Source organism: Eretmochelys imbricata, chromosome 1 (assembly GCF_965152235.1).
Source record: "Eretmochelys imbricata isolate rEreImb1 chromosome 1, rEreImb1.hap1, whole genome shotgun sequence".
In the NCBI taxonomy this organism is placed as follows: domain Eukaryota; kingdom Metazoa; phylum Chordata; order Testudines; family Cheloniidae; genus Eretmochelys; species Eretmochelys imbricata.
This window is the reverse complement of record NC_135572.1, coordinates 123,735,215-123,752,338: the sequence shown is the minus strand read 5'-3', so window position 1 is coordinate 123,752,338 and position 17,124 is coordinate 123,735,215. Positions and strand designations below refer to the sequence as shown.

Genomic DNA, 17,124 nt, shown 5'->3' with positions numbered 1-17,124 from the left:
GACGTGCTTATAATTCCCTGAGTCATCTCATTTGCTCTTGTCAAATATTGGCAGAACACAAGAAACTTCATTCTGCCATCAGAATTGTAACTAAACATTTCAACTTCTGGTGAAAATTTCTGCAAGGAATACATAGTTAGAAGATATTGTTAATCTTAAATGAGCCTAAAATGAAAAATCCCAATGGTATTTTTATTAGGATTATGGATTTTATTTTGTAAAAACTATAGGGTTTGAAACAATACTTTTAGACTGTGGTTGAGTGTTAAATGAGGGCTCAAGCTCTCAAAAACATGGAGGTTTTTTTTTCTTTAAATTTTTTTGATGTGAGTGAAATGCTCATAAAAAGATGGCATGTTGACAGCCTTGGAGAATGGAGCCATCTCGTCACAGAACAGATTGTGACAATGAAACTTTTTATACTTCACTGCCAATGTGCCTGAACCCTGATCTGGAGGGACCAAGTAGGTCAGTCCCTATGCCCAATCATTTCCTGGTCTTTCTTCTGAGATTGCAAACAAAGTGCTTATAGGGGGGCATGCATGTAAGATGTAGACCATCTACTGGACTGAAATCACCATCTTCCGTTCCCGTAGGCCATAGCACAGCGAACAGATGATAACAAATATTGGAAACTATCTGGCAGATTGAACTGGACACCTAAGGTTCTGATCCTGCAAATTCTTATGTACATACTTAACTTCACACAATGTGAGTAATCCCTCTGACTTGAACGGGGCTACTTGCAGAGCATGAAGTGACAACTGTCTTGGTGGATCATAGGTAAAGATGTGGTGAGTGATGTAGCTGCATACTGACGTATTTGTGGTTTTGGAGATCGGGACCAAGGTCTTATGTCAGCAACAGAAGCAGAATGGGAGCTAGTGGAGGGATCAGAACAAAGAGATGTTGGGTTCACAGTGGCCTGCAACAATGAAGAGGTAGGTTGATGCATATTGGAGCCTCTGCAATTGTTCCCATCCTTGGCTCCATATACAGTGATTCAAATAATCCATTCTAGAGGAGAAAAAGCATGGATTTCCATAGGTAGATACTCCTCCAGGGCAAAGTTTACTCATAAGAAGGAGGTGGAGGAAGCCATTTTTTACCATAGATGCTATGTGATTATCCGTGGTTAATGACGAATCAAACAGGATCCCAAAACTTTGCAACCACTTCGATGAATGAGGAGAAGTGGGGATTGCCTTGGATGGAAGGAGGAAGACAGGTGGGTCAGCCGGTTCTTTAAAGGGTTTCTCTCCTCTGATCCAGCATCACTTTGGTCTTGCCAAAAACATCTAAGAGTCCAAATGCAGCATAAAATTCTCTTTTCTGATTTGCGGCATAGACCACTTATTCACAGTGTGGATCTTTATTGCACACCTGCCTTGGTTGCACATGTGGAATGATTTCTATGGGAGTTAGGCACATGGAACAATACAAATTATGCCATCAGCAGGTGACTTCACTCAATGAAGAATGGAGAGAATTTTGCCTGCAATTTTTTAGGAAGCAGCCACTTGATAAGTTAATATTTAATTAGTTATATAAATATACTTTTAGCTAATAAAATATTGTGTAGAGTCTTAGGGGGTCATTAAAATGGGAATTAACAATTCTGTTTATTTATCTGTTTAGTTTTATTCATTTATTTATTTTTAAGGTACCACTTCGGTTTGCCGAAATTATTCAGTGCAAGGTCAAAGGACAACTGCTTCACAGAGAAGACGCCTTTGCTGAAGGTTTCATCTGAGGACAATGGGTGGGTTATTTTTATTTCAAATTAAGGATTGCTTTTACATTATTCTTTGTCATATTCTGACTGTGGGGTTGCAGAGAGGCAGCCTAGACAGTAGGGGTTGTGAGTGGAGTAGGACCTATAAGGAATATGATGGGGAAACAGGAAGGCAAAGGGAAGAAGTAGGTTGTGTGAAGAAGGATGAGAGGAGGGCTTAAGAAGCTTGTGATATGCTGATGTGTTCGTGCATACAGAATCCAATACCTGGTGCACCAAGGAGACACTTCTTATATGCACTGAGACACTGGTGCATCTAGGGTTTCTTCCCCCATGAAGGTACTCTATTGACTCCCCACTGAACCAAGGTATGTGTCAAGATATTGATGCATATAGATTGGGCAGCTTCCAACTCCTGCCCCTTCACAGACTCTCTTACACCTCAGCTGCCCTTGCACAGTTACCCTTCTCCTTGTGCCTATCACACAGCCCTACTTCTGTGGCCTGTGGAAAGGCTAGTGGGGAGGGAAGAAGTGGGGAACCAGGCCAGAGACTAACTGCACTCCAGTCAACCTTCCATGAGTCATCAGACTGGAGCTGTTCTTTGGACATCCTCTTATGGTCTTCACTGCAGCAAATCCATGGGGTTTGACAGGGCAGAGATTCACTCTCATGAAGCATAGGTTTGTCAGAGAAGCAGTCTGCACTGCCCAGTTCCTAAACACACACAATTTACTTGACTCTGTAGCTCCTAGAATCTCAGCCAGATAACATTTCTTCCACCAGCCATCACACTAATGCCCTGATTCTGCAACCTCCTAGGCACATGCTTAACTTGACTACTGTGAGTATTCCCATTGAAATCAATCACAGGAAAGTTAAGAATGTGCAAAATCAGGATATAAACCAGTATATTTTTAAATTAAGGGAAATCATTTATTCATTTTTTATTAAAAATGTTTTGTAGGTTACGATGTCTGGCTCTTCATAATCCAGATTTTACCACAGATGATGATTCATGGGATAATAGCTCTGCAGAATATGAGCAGAGATCTCACCTGGGAAGCTTGTCTAGATCTGCTTCCTCTGAGAAATGTGAACTCTTGGACAACCTTCATGTCAAGTTCAATTTATCAAAGATGAGGTATGACTCCAGAGCTTGCTTGTTTTGTTTTTGTTACTTCTGCAAGGGTCAACAACCAAAAGCAGATGTCTTGAAAATGATTTCATTTCTGCAAATGAGTAAAATAACACTCCATATTCTGGGTTATGTTGTACAATCAATTTTTAAGCAAAACCAAAACACCCTTTGAAATTCATCATGAAATCTGGTTAAGATTTATGGCTCCTTGTTATTACATGCAACCTGTCTTAGGTCTCTAACTAAATACTATATAAGGGAAAAATACGTCTTTATGCCTTTTTTTAAGTTCTTTGTGTTCATTTGTAAATATACCACAAGATCTTCCACAATAGGTTTTGCTGCTTGGATACATTTTTGTTTTTGTAGTTTTTAACTACCACTATCTTTGTAAATGTATTTTTATTATAACTATAATAGCTTTTTATATGTACTATAATGCAAAATGTGGCCAAAACAGGTTTGCAGACCTGCATCCTTTAGTTATGTAAAGTAGGCAGACATTGTAGAAAGTCTACATTTACTTCTTTTGTGGGGTATGGGTTTATTAGTAAATTAAATGTTATCAACACAACATGAACTTAAGCCTAAAATTGGTCAGTGTTGGCTTTTCCTAGATTTTAGCTGCAGAACCCCTTTGTTCCAGACACTAGTTCCCTTTGCCCTTCTAGAAACGACCGCACTCTTTTTATATTCTAGGTGCACCTGCAGTAATCACCTGGCAGCATTGCACAGGGTTCAGATATCTGTTACTCAACACAGGTGCCCTGCATCCTGTGCCATGCTATTACAGAACATTATTTGGCTAAATCACATAATGTGCTTTGTCTTAGCTCACTGCTTCATGTTTATTTTCCGGTTCTAATTAGGGATATTTAAATAACATGGGATTTTCCCTATTCTCCATTGTTGTTGAATAAGTAGAGTAGGCTAACTGTATTGGCTACAGTTAGCAAAGCTTGGATAAATACTGACAACTGTACCAGCATTCCTTCTTTGCAGTATCAGCAGCTTGAGCCAATATTTGGTATTTCAGTCCTGCTTGGTTCCTTTACTTAATCATTTGCAAAACCACAGAAGTTTACATTTTGGGAAAGTACGATATTTCCTTGGTGGATTTTCCTGTGAGATATTTCGCCATTTTGTTGAATATACATAAAGGGCCAGATCCTCAGTTGGTATAAATCCACACAGCTCCGTTGACTTTAATGGAGCTACTAGCTCAAAGGCATTAAGTTTAGAGATAGAAGGGGAAATTCTGCCCAGATTTGCACTTCATGCAGGCCCATTGAAGTCCAGGGGGAAGTCCATTTTGGGGGGAGGGATAGCTCAGTGGTTTGAGCATTGGCCTGCTAAACCCAGGGTTGTGAGTTCAATCCTTGAGGGGGCCATTTGGGATCTGGGGCAAAAATTGGGGATTGGTCCTGCTTTGAGCAGGGGATTGGACTAGATGACCTCCTGAGGTCCCTTCCAACCCTGATATTCTATGATTCCCCTGGGGATATAAATCAAGATAGAATTTGGCACAGAATTTGTATTTGCATTACTAAGGTAGATTAGAATTGTAATGCAAGACACAGGTTGCTAAATACAGTTAAGTCAAAGGCTGATCATTTCTGGGTTGTAAACTGTTAAAAGCACTGCTCCTATAATACTAAGTGTCAAAAACCATACAAACAAACAACCCTCTCCCCCAAATGCTATGCTTCATCAATAAAATAACATTTTTCAGAAGCTTGTAATTATATCTTGTCAGCTTTTGAGGATTAATTTGTTATTTAAGGACAAGTAGTTATGGACTTCTCAATTAACGCCTCTTGATTTCTATTGTATCTTCCAGTGAAGTTGTCATCATGTTTCTTGTTTCAATAGGAACTGTTGAAACATAATTTCAAAGTGCAGACTGAAGATTTATCAAATGCATTAAATCTAAAATAATCAGAACAGGGCTTTAATAATTTGTAAAATATTAAAAAATCGCAACAAAGTATGTAAATAGTACTGAGTTGTTAAGATGTAGAGAATAGATGTGGGAGAGATAAACAAAATATATAATTAAAGACGTAGTGGGTGTTCTTCACACATCCTACTTGGCTATAGCTCACACGTATTATCAATCCTGAGCTGCTGGGAATTGCTTTTGTAACTTAAAATTGGTCATTGCTGCCTTGAGTTTCAAACCTTTTTTGTTCTGCTATTTTTCATTTTTCAATAGCTTGGCCTTTGATGTTTCTAGATGAAAGACTTTAAATAGACTGAGCCTGCTTCTCTGCTCCCTTGCAGCTTGGATCGTTCTGTGGCCACCTACATGGTTTCTAATTTTCCCATCAGTGATCTTGATCATAGGACTTATTTCCACTATGATTCAAACATGACTTCTGAATCTTTTGAAACTTATCTAATTTAGTTTTCTATCACACAAATGACTCTTTTAATGCAGCAGTTTGTTGAACTAGACCCTTCTCAACTAATTCTAGTGTCTTGGAATGTTTTTCTCTTTGCCACCATTAGGCTTAAAGCAACCCACTCGCTGGGCATTCTGTCAGAAAGGCAGCAAATTTTTTGTTTACTTTTAGCTAAAATATTAGGGAGATAACCATGGTTTTAGTTAATGGAGAGATTTAAGAGACAAATTACAAAGTAGAACCCATTGCTACTGTGAATATAAAACATAATGTGACATACCTGGGGCACAATCCAGACTAGTGGGGGCTGTGTCACCCCTGTCCTGAAACCTTGGGTGCCTTATAATGCTTTGTGTCGGAGCTCCCACCTGGGCTGCTCACAAACAGCCTTCCAGCAGGCAAGCCACATGCTGAGCATCTGTGTGTAACTGCAGCCTGCTAGCTAAACCCTGGCTCTCACTAGCCTTGCTTATACTACAGGGTGACCTCAACACCCCACCCCACCCCAGTCCAGATCTTCCCACAGAAATGTATGTCCTGTACTGCCCAGCCCTCTCCTGGACAGTACAAATATATTAAGTCTGTTATTCCTTAAGGGAATAATATGTTAGCTTATTGTTTTTTAAATAGAGTTACCCAGACACTCCAATTCAAACACACCGGATTAGATAAAACACGAAAATAAGTTTATTAACTACAAACTATATTAGATTCCAGCAAGATTTATCATCACATGCTTCCAGCAAGGTTGCTGACCAAACTCTTCTGGTCAGGACTCACCCTTCCCCCAGAGTCCAACTTCTGTTTTCTTTTGTCCTCTTAGGTGCGATGCCAGAGACAGACAGGAAGAGGAGGGGTGTCTTGGGGTGTCTGCCCCTTCTTCTGGTAGTCCTGTTCCTCATTTGAAAAGCATTTCCAGCTGGGAGCAAGGTGACAGGCAGTCTAGTGAAGGAAACTCCATGCTGTTGCTTAGCTAAGATGAAATTTTTTTTTGCCCCAGCCCCCTTCCTTGCCAAAGAATGGCCACTTAGCATGGTTCATCAGTCTTGTTTACATCTGTCTGAGGCATCAGCTTTCCCTCTCTCAGCAACTAGTTTGGCCACTCCCCAGACTTATCTGGAAAACATACGTCAATCGTGATTACAGCTTATGTTCAAACTTTACATACAATGTTGCTATGTGCATTTTGCCGTGATATTATTGGTCAGCAACTTATGAGATATTTATTGATATCTCACAAAGCATACCTTGTACAAACATGATTACAGTAGCATGTAGGGCAGGGATTGGCAACCTTTGGCCTGCAGCCTGCCAGGGTAAGACCCCTAGTGGGCCGGGCCAGTTTGTTTACCTGATGTGTCCACAGGTTCGGACGATTGTGGCTCCCATTGGCCGCGGTTTGCCGCTCCAGGCCAATGGGGGCTGCGGGAAGTGGCGGCCAGCACATCCCTCGGCCTGTGCCGCTTTCTGCAGCCCCCTTTGGCCTGGAGCAGAAAACTGAGACCAGTGGGAGCTGTGATCGGCCAAACCTGAGGACACGGCAGGTAAACAAACCAGCCCGGCCTGCCAGGGGGCTTACCCTGGCGTGCCGCATGCCAAAGGTTGCTGATCCCTGATGTAGGGTGTGAACACCGGGGTATATTTTCTATCACACACAGATTTTATGTACAGTATTGACAAATAGAAAAATAATTAGTAGAGAGAGAGAGAGCTCCCACAAAAAAGACACAAGGACATAGTTTTAAAATGGTCAATGCAAAGATTGATTACTGTAAAATGCACATTTTAATAGCAAATAGTTTAATTTAAAAGAAGCATGGTTTGACATACTAAATATTTTCCTGAGATTTTAGCATATTTGATGGGACATAATCTTTTAAAAATAAGTCACTTGTCAGTGTACTCAGGCTCACTGTGATAATGTAAAATATAAATCAAAACCAAGGTTCTGATAGTTATCTGTAAATATCCAGGAACTGGTGATGTTTTAAAGAGAGAATTTGATTTTTGAGGGACTCCAAATGTCTATTCCCTTCTTACAACTATGACTTTTTTTCAATAATTTTCAGGGTAGGTATTAGAAATATTTTGAGGGAATGATCAAATTTTTGAGACGTCAGCCCTGACAGTGTGCCTCTTGTGTAACAAGTATAATGTATTTAGGGCCCAGCCTTGAAGTTCTTATACGAGGAAAACTCCACTGATGTCAAAAGTAGCTTTGTTCCAGAGTAGCAGCCGTGTTAGTCTGTATCCGCAAAAAGAAAAGGAGTACTTGTGGCACCTTAGAGACTAACAAATTTATTTGAGCATATGCTTTCGTGAGCTACAGCTCACTTCATCCGATGCATTCAGTGGAAAATACAGTGGGGAGATTTATATACACAGAGAAAATAGATTCATAGATACTAAGGTCTGAAGGGACCATTATGATCATCTAGTCTGACCTCCTGCAAACGCAGGCCACAGAATCTCATCCACCCACTCCTGCGAAAAACCTCTCACCTATGTCCGAGCTATTGAAGTCCTCAAATCGTGGTTTAAAGACTTCAAGGAGCAGAGAATCCTCCAGCAAGTGACCCGTGTCCCATGCTACAGAGGAAGGTGAAAAACCTCCAGGGCCTTTTCCAATCTGCCCTGGAGGAAAATTCCTTCCCTACCCCAAATATGGCGATCAGCTAAACCCTGAGCATATGGGCAAGATTCACCAGCCAGATACCCAGGAAAGACTTTTCTGTAGTAACTCAGATCCCACCCCATCTAACATCCCATCACAGGCCATTGGGCCTATTTACCATGAATATTTAAATATCAATTAATTGCCAAAATCATGTTATCCCATCATACCATCTCCTCCATAAACTTATCAAGTTTAATCTTAAAGCCAGATGGGTCTTTTGCCCCCACTGCTTCCCTTGGAAGGCTATTCCAAAACTTCACTGCTCTGATGGTTAGAAACCTTCGTCTAATTTCAAGTCTAAACTTCCCAATGGCCAGTTTATATCCATTTGTTCTTGTGTCCACATTGGTACTGAGCTTAAATAATTCCTCTCCCTCGCCGGTATTTATCCCTCTGATGTATTTATAGAGAGCAATCATATCTCCCCGCAACCTTCTTTTGGTTAGGCTAAACAAGCCAAGCTCCTTGAGTCTCCTTTCATAAGACAGGTTTTCCATTCCTCGGATCACCCTAGTAGCTCTTCTCTGTACCTGTTCCAGTTTGAATTCATCTCCTTAAACATAGGAGACCAGAACTGCACACAGTATTCCAGGTGAGGTCTCACTCGTGCCTTGTATAATGGTACTAAAACCTCCTTATCTCTACTGGAAATACCTCACCTGATGCATCCCAAGACCGCATTAGCTTTTTTCACGGCCACATCACATTGGTGGCTCATAATCATCCTATGATCAACCAATACTCCAAGGTCCTTCTCCTCCTCCGTTACTTCTAATTGATGCATCCCTAGCTTATAGCTAAAATTCTTGTTATTAATCCCTAAATGCATAACCTTACACTTCTCACTATTAAATTGCATCCTATTACTATTACTCCAGTTTACAAGGTCATCCAAATCTTCCTGTATGATATCCTGGACTCTCTCTAAATTGGCAATACCTCCCAGCTTTGTATCATCCGCAAACTTTATTAGCACACTCTCACTTTTTGTGCTGAGGTCAGTAATAAAAAGATTAAATAAGATTGGTCCCAAAACTGATCCCTGAGGAATTCCACTGGTAACCTCCCTCCAGCCCACCCTCCCTCTCTCCAAGTTCACCTTTCAGTATGACCCGCTGTAGTCTGCCTGTTAACCAATTCCTTATCCATCTTTCAATTTTCATATTGCTCCCCATCTTTTCCAATTTAACTAATAATTCCCTATGTGGCACAGTGTCAAACGCCTTACTGAAATCTAGGTAATTAGATCCACTGTGTTTCCTTTGTCCAAAATACCTGTTACTTTCTCAAAGAAGGAGATCAGATTGGTTTGGCACGATCTACTTTTTGTAAAACCATGTTGTATTTTGTCCCATTTACCATTGACCTCAATGTCCTTAACTACTTTCTCCTTCAAAATTTTTTCAAGACCTTGCATACTACAGATGTCAAACGAACAGGCCTGTAGTTACCCGGATCACGTTTTTTTCCTTTCTTAAAAATAGGAACTATGTTAGAAATTCTCCAGTCATATGGTACAACCCCTGAGTTTACAGATTCATTAAAAATTCTTGCTAATGGGCTTGCAATTTCATGTGCCAATTCCTTTAATATTCTTGGATGAAGATTATCTGGGCCCCCCGATTTAGTCCCATTAAGCTGTTTGAGTTTCGCTTCTACCTCAGATATGGTAATATCTACCTCCATATCCTCATTCCTATTTGTCATGCTACCATTATCCCTAAGATCCTCTTTAGCCTTATTAAAGACTGAGGCAAAGTATTTGTTTAGATATTGGGCCACGCCTAGATTATCCTTGACCTCCACTCCATCCTCAGTGTTTAGCGGTCCCACTTCTTCTTTCTTTGTTTTCTTCTTATTTATATGGCTATAGAATGTTTTACTATTGATTTTAATTCTCTTTGCAAGGTCCAACTCTACTTGACTTTTAGCCTGTCTTGCTTTATCCCTACACGTTCTGACCTCAATAAGGTAGGTTTCCTTGCTGATCCCTCCCATCTTCCACTCCCTGTATGCTTTCTGCTTTTTCTTAATCACCTCTCTGAGATGCTTGCTCATCCAGCTTGGTCTACAACTTCTGCCTATGATTTTTTTCCCCTTTCTTGGGATGCAGGCTTCCGATAGCTTCTGCAGCTTTGATTTAAAGTAATCCCAGGCCTCCTCTGCCTTTAGATCCATAAATTCTTCAGTCCAATCCACTTCCCTAACTAATTTCCTTAATTTTTGAAAGGCAGCCCTTTTGAAATCAAAAACCCTAGCTGCAGATTTATTTTTGTTAATCCTTCCGTTCAGTTTGAATTGAATTAGTTCATGATCACTTGAACCAAGATTGTCCCCTACAACCATTTCTTTTATGAGGTCCTCACTACTCACCAAAATGAAATCTAAAATGGCATCCCCTGTAGTCGGTTCAACCGTATGGAGTGGAAATCTATCAACTTCATGAAAAAACTCGTACAGATACATACAGACATCATCTTCCTTTCCAAATGCAAACAGATGGACATCATATTAAAAGGACTGAAGGTAAAAAATCCATTACAATCTACATACCACACAGACTATGATGACAGCTTGTGCCACATACATTCAAAGAAACTGCGGAACCACCTAATCAACATCCTCTACAGCAAACAGGGAAAGATTAAGAGTGAGCTCTCAAAACTGGATACTCTCATAAAAAAACAACCTTCCACACAAACTTCCTCGTGGCTGGACTTTACAAAAACTAGACAAGCCATTTACAACACACACTTTGCTTCTCTACAAAAGAAAAAGTACACTAAATTATCTAAACTACTACATGCCACAAGGGGCCACAACAGTAGTTCCCTTAACCCACCCAGCAATATTGTTAGTCTGTCCAACTATACTCTTAAGACAGATTCTTCTGCTGGGCTATCTCGGGGCCTCTCCTTCTGTCCCTCCACCCCCACGAACATGATACAGTTCTGTGGTGACCTAGAATCCTATTTTCGACGTCTCTGACTCAAGGAATATTTCCAACACACCTCTGAAAAACATACTAACCCACAGAGACCTTCCTACCAAGACTACAAAAAGAAGGATTCTGGGTGGACTCCTCCTGAAGGTTGAAACAACAGGCTGGACTTCTACATAGAGTGCGTCCACCGACGTGCACGGGCTGAAATTGTGGAAAAGCAGCATCGCTTGCCCCATAACCTCAGCCGTGCAGAACACAATGCCATCCACAGCCTCAGAAACAACTCTGACATCATAATCAACAAGGCTGACAAAGGAGGTGCTGTCGTTGTCATAAATAGGTTGGAATATGAACAAGAGGCTGCTAGGTAGCTTTCCAACACCACTTTCTACAAGCCATTACCCTCTGATCCCACTCAGGGTTAACAAAAGAAACTACAGCATTTGCTCAAGAAACTCCCTGAAAAAGCACAAGAACAAATCCGCACAAACACACCCCTGGAACCCCGACCAGGGGTATTTTATCCGTTACCCAAGATCCATAAACCTGGAAATCCTGGACGCCCCATCATCTCAGGCATTGGCATCCTGACAGCAGGACTGTCTGGCTATGTAGACTCCCTCCTCAGGCCCTATGCTACCAGCACTCCCAGCTATCTTCGAGACACCACTGACTTCCCGAGGAAAGTACAATCCATTGGTGATCTTCCTGAAAACACCATCCTGGCCACTATGGATGTAGAAGCCCTCTACACCAACATTCCACACAAAGATGGACGATAAGCCACCAGGAACAGTATCCCTGATAATGTCACGGCAAACCTGGTGGCTGAACTTTGTGACTTTGTCCTCACCCATAACTATTTCACTTTTGGGGACAATGTATACCTTCAAATCAGCGACACTGCTATGGGTACCCGTATGGCCCCACATTTTTATGGCTGCCTTAGAACAACACTTCCTCAGCTCTCGTCCCCTAATGCCCCTACTCTACTTGCACTACATTGATGACATCTTCATCATCTGGACCCATGGAAAAGAAGCCCTTGAGGAATTCCACCATGATTTCAACAATTTCCATCCCACCATCAACCTCAGCCTGGACCAGTCCTCACAAGAGATCCACTTCCTGGACACTACGGTGCTAATAAGCGATGGTCAATAAACACCACCCTATACCGGAAACCTACTGACCGCTATTCCTACCTACATGCCTCCAGCTTTCACCCAGACCACACCACACGATCCATTGTCTACAGCCATTTGTTCCAACCCCTCAGACAGAGACAAACACTTACAAGATCTCTATCAAGAATTCTTACAACTACAGTACCCACCTGCTGAAGTGAAGAAACAGATTGACAGAGCCAGAAGAGTACCCAGAAGTCACCTACTACAGGACAGGCCCAACAAAGAAAATAACAGAATGCCACTAGCCATCACCTTCAGCCCTCACCTAAAACCTCTCCAACACATCATCAGGGATCTACAACCTATCCTGAAGGACGACCCATCACTCTCACAGATCTTGGGAGACAGGCCAGTCCTTGCTTACAGACAGCCCCCCAACCTGAAGCAAATACTCACCAGCAACCACACACCACACAAGAGAACCACTAACCCAGAACCTATCCTTGCAACAAAGCCCGTCGCCAACTGTGCCCACATATCTATTCAGGGGACACCATCATAGGACCTAATCACATCAGCCACACTATCAGAAGCTCGTTCACCTGCACATCTACCAATGTGATATGTGCCATCATGTGCCAGCAATGCCCCTCTGCCATGTACATTGGCCAAACTGGACACTCTCTATGTAAAAGAATAAATGGACACAAATCAGACGTCAAGAATTATAACATTCAAAAACCAGTTGAGGAACACTTCAATCTCTTTGGTCACTTGATTACAGACCTAAAAGTGGCAATTCTTCGAGAAAAAAACTTCAAAAACAGACTCCAACAAGAGACTGCTGAATTGGAATTAATTTGCAAACTGGATACAATTAACTTAGGCTTGAATAAAGACTGGGAATGGATAAGTCATTACACAAAGTAAAACTATTTCCCCATGTTTATTCCCCCACTGTTCCTCAGACGTTCTTGTCAACTGCTGGAAATGGCACACCTTGATTACCACACAAAAGGTTTTCCCCCCCTTCCCGCTCTCCTGCTTGTAATAGCTCACCTTAAGTGATCACTCTTGTTACAGTGTGTATGGCAACACCCATTGTTTCGTGTTCTCTATGTATATAAATCTCTGCACTGTATTTTCTACTGAATGCATCCGATGAAGTGAGCTGTAGCTCACGAAAGCATATGCTCAAATAAATTTGTTAGTCTCTAAGGTGCCACAAATACTCCTTTTCTTTTTAAAAGTAGCTTTGTATTTGTGAGGACGACAAGATTGGGCTCCAGAATGGCAATAGACAATTGCTTGCATTTTAGTGCCTGTATTCAGTAGTCTATGGGGAAACTCAGTTCTCTGGCTAATCATGTTATTTTCTATCTAAAAAATTTCCTTATGACCAAACACAAATAATGTTTCTTTATGAAGTTTCTGTAAGTAACGTTGTTCTTACCTTTCAGATGCTGTTTAAGATTCCTAAAAGTTTCAACCCTTTTTATCTTTGTAGTGGTGTGCTCTGTAAGTATTGGATTTGCAACGTTCTTTCATTTAATAGATTAGAATTAAATCAGTGTAATGATTTTAAATTGGAATTACTGTCGCTTTAGGCTAAATCCAATCCTGTGAGGGCAGTGAGGATTAATGGGCAAAAAGATGCTCAGGTCTCTTGTGGACTAGTTAACACTGGACCATACTGTGCCCCCAAGGGAACATGGAGAGGAGGCAGGTCCAGTTGATTAGCATGTATGTCACTGGCAGGTGTATAATGATTTTGAGATGGCTCCTCAAGTACCACTTCAAAAGTTGGGGGGCTTTAGGGGTCAGTTTCTTCCTCTGCCAAAATGTCCACACTAACTCCTCCACTTCCCCCTCAAACTCTCATGGAACTCCTTGTAGAGTGGCAAACAGGCGTCTGAACCTCATGTGGGCTCTCTGCCTTCCCCAATGGCTGCTAAAATGTGGCTGTCGGAATCACTTCTGGTCAGCTAGCACAGGGAGGGGAGCTGCAGAAGGCAGCACTAGCAGCCATTGGGGAAGGCAGAGAAACTGTCCCAGGAATAAAGCTGGGAAGGTGAAAATAGTATATAGCTTCATATTCTAGCTAGTTCCCCCAGACCCAGCCCTTTTAAAAAATCTCTCCCGTTCTGACTGATGCCCTAATTCTAGTTCCTCTCTTTGTGTCTCTAGAACCCTTTCCTCGTCCTCCTCTGTCTTCCCCTTCTTTAATCTTTGCTCTTTCCTTCTTTCTCTTTGCATTGTTCTAATACTCCTGTCTCTTTTCCCCATCCACAAGCAACATTTCTCTTAGTGTCTCTTGCCTTTAAATACCGTACGTGTGTTTTTAATTTCCATCTCTAATGAACTGTTCCTCATCTCTCCTCAAATCTCCCCTCTAGTCCATTGCCTGATTCTAGTTCTCTTCGCTCACTCTTGCATCGTTATCCTGGCTTTTCCATCCTCCTTGCCTCATCTTAACTGATCAACAGTGCTGTGTGAGGCAGCCAGCTCCCGAATTAAGTGGCTCCTTTCCTGGCTCTGTTGCTCCCTGCTGTACTATAATGACACAAATTGAACGCTTGAGAGGTGGAGGCAGAAAAAGAATGGAGGGAGACACTGATCCAGGATTCAGTAGCAGTCACAGGGTTCTAGTGGAGGGAAGCTAGAGGCATAGCAGGGAGGTGGCTGAGTGGGCTCTGCAGCTGAGTTGTCAGATTGCTGCTGTTGACTGTTTGGGCAGTCCTAATGGAATCTGTTAACTGTTAGGCTGCAAGACGCTGCAGGTGTTTTGGAGGGTTGGAAATTATCTGCTTGCCTGACATGAGGAATCTTTTTCTGCCTGATAGAATTCCTGTAGCAGAGGGCACAATAAGCATTTATGTTTCCTCTCAGCCAGGGCAGGATTTGGACCTAACTTTCCAGACAGTTCCTTAAAACTAGCCTGCAACTTTGTCCTGGGAGAGACTTGATTACAATAAACAAAATTTATGACTTTGCTAGTTTAAATGTGGTGAAGGATTACACCTCAATACTACTGACTCTCTTTGAGAGTCACAAGCTTGGTTTTAAGTTTGGGAAATATCAGCAACTGAAGTTAAATATACCTGAAAACATTATTGTGAATTATACATTTGTTTATAAGGTTCAAGGAAGGCCATTTCATATATTTTTGAGACAGACTGGGTAAATAGATAACTCTTTAACAATTCAATGTATGCCCATGTTTTGTTTGTCATAGATTTTATTTAGCACTTATGCAGGTCAAGGAGCACCCTGGCAGATGTTGGCTGTGTCACCATTGGAAAGCTACTGTATCCTTTATCAATTTCTTTTTAATAAACAGAGAGAGAGCAGTGTGGTCACCAGTTATACTGATGATAAGCTGATTCAAAATGGCTGCTTTGCTGATTACTAAGTTAAATATTGACAGCGATTATTTCCTTAGAGTTTGTGATGCTACCTAACTGCCGTTATGCTAGCAAATTAATTTGGTCACAAACCTGTTTTCATAGTAACTTATCTAAATGATAATGAAGTGTGCAAAGGCCTGATTTTCCTATTTCTTCAACTGGACACCACTTGACCGCTACTCATGTCTTAAAAAAGGAGCTGAAGTTCATAATGAAACCTGATCACAATATGCAAAATGTAAACAACAGAGGTGTAAGGTCACAATGACAGAAAAATCCCAAAACTAGTTCCCCCAAAGATATGACTAGTTTAAATGTGAATTAAAGTTATTAATAATACATTTTAATAAATAACCCTTATCATAGTTTACCTATAATATATAATTAGTAAACAAGAAGATGGACAGAATCTTTTTTTCTTGTTAATGTCCAGTGAAGTTGTATTTAGAAAATGAAAAATGGATGCGGTGATGGAGATTTGAGTAGAAGCTTTGAGTCCTTGATGATGATGGTGGAATACTACTTCCTTTGTGAATTATATGAAGTTGAACTCCCAGTATGATGCTGTGGCCAAAAGAGGTAACACAATCCTTGGAAAAGAGGGGATTATTGAGTAGTTGAGAGGTGATTTTACCCATCTATTTGACACTGGAGCGACTGCTACTGGAATACTGTGTCCAGTTATGATGTTCACAATTCAAGAAGGATGTTGATAAATTTGAGAGGGTTCAGAGAAGAGTCACAAAAATGATTAAGGAATTAAAAAACATGCCTTATAGCACTAGACTTAAGGAGCTTAATTTATTCAGTTTAACAAAGAGAAGGTTAAGGGATGACTTGATGGCAGTTTATAAGTACCTACATGGGGAACAAATATTTGATAATGGGCTCTTCAGTATAGCAGAAAAAGGTATAACATGATCCAATGGCTGGAAGTTGAAGCTAGATAAATTCAGACTGGAATAAGGCATACATTTTTAACAGTGGTATAATGGAACCATTGGAACAATTTACCCAGGGTTGTGGTGGATTCTCCATCACTGAACATTTTAAGATCAAGATTGGATGTTTTTCTAAAAGACATGCTCTAGGAATTATTTTGGGGAAATTCTATGGTCAGACTAGATGATCACACTGGTCCCTTTTAGTCTTGGAAGGGTGCTAATTCAAATATTTCCTGGAGCACAAATTCTGATCTTTGCCCTCCCCCTGGCAGGGACCCTGCTCCAATTCCTGCTCCACACCCCACACAGACCCCTGGTCTCCTTTGGCTGGGGAATTTCTCCTCTCTCTTACCCACACAGTGAATGAACTGATGCTGCCAGGAGTCCAGTTCTCAGTCGATTCCCTTGCACTTCACTGTACAGGGACAGACTCCCCATATACCAGGTCACAACACTATTTGGCCTGGCTACCCCTCCATCTGTACAGAGGGGAAGTTTGGTCAGATCTGAGTGGTGTTGTGACACCATGTATCAGATCACAATGACACCCACTGAAATTTGGCCCAGTTTCCCTTCTGTCTGGACAGAGGGCTGGCTGGGTCAAATTTCAGTGACGTCACAACCACACAGCTGGAGCAATGCTCTGGACTGCTCCAACAGCAGCCACACTGATGTAGGAGGGGACCACTGCTTAAAAGTGCTTGGAGCATCTCCCCCGTGGCCCAGCTTCAAAGCCTATGG

General features: G+C 41.4%; 1 protein-coding gene across 1 annotated transcript in view; it reads left to right on the top strand.

Annotated features, from left to right (window-relative positions):
• The window catches only part of OCA2 (OCA2 melanosomal transmembrane protein), a 286,600-nt gene that overhangs the window by 46,769 nt on the left and 222,707 nt on the right, over positions 1–17,124 (top strand). Inside the window, exons 2-5 of the mRNA XM_077807125.1 lie at positions 1,664–1,762; positions 2,703–2,879; positions 13,493–13,550; positions 15,268–15,340. Coding sequence (XP_077663251.1) covers positions 1,664–1,762; positions 2,703–2,879; positions 13,493–13,550; positions 15,268–15,340 — 407 coding nt within the window. The remainder of the gene's footprint in view (positions 1–1,663; positions 1,763–2,702; positions 2,880–13,492; positions 13,551–15,267; positions 15,341–17,124) is intronic.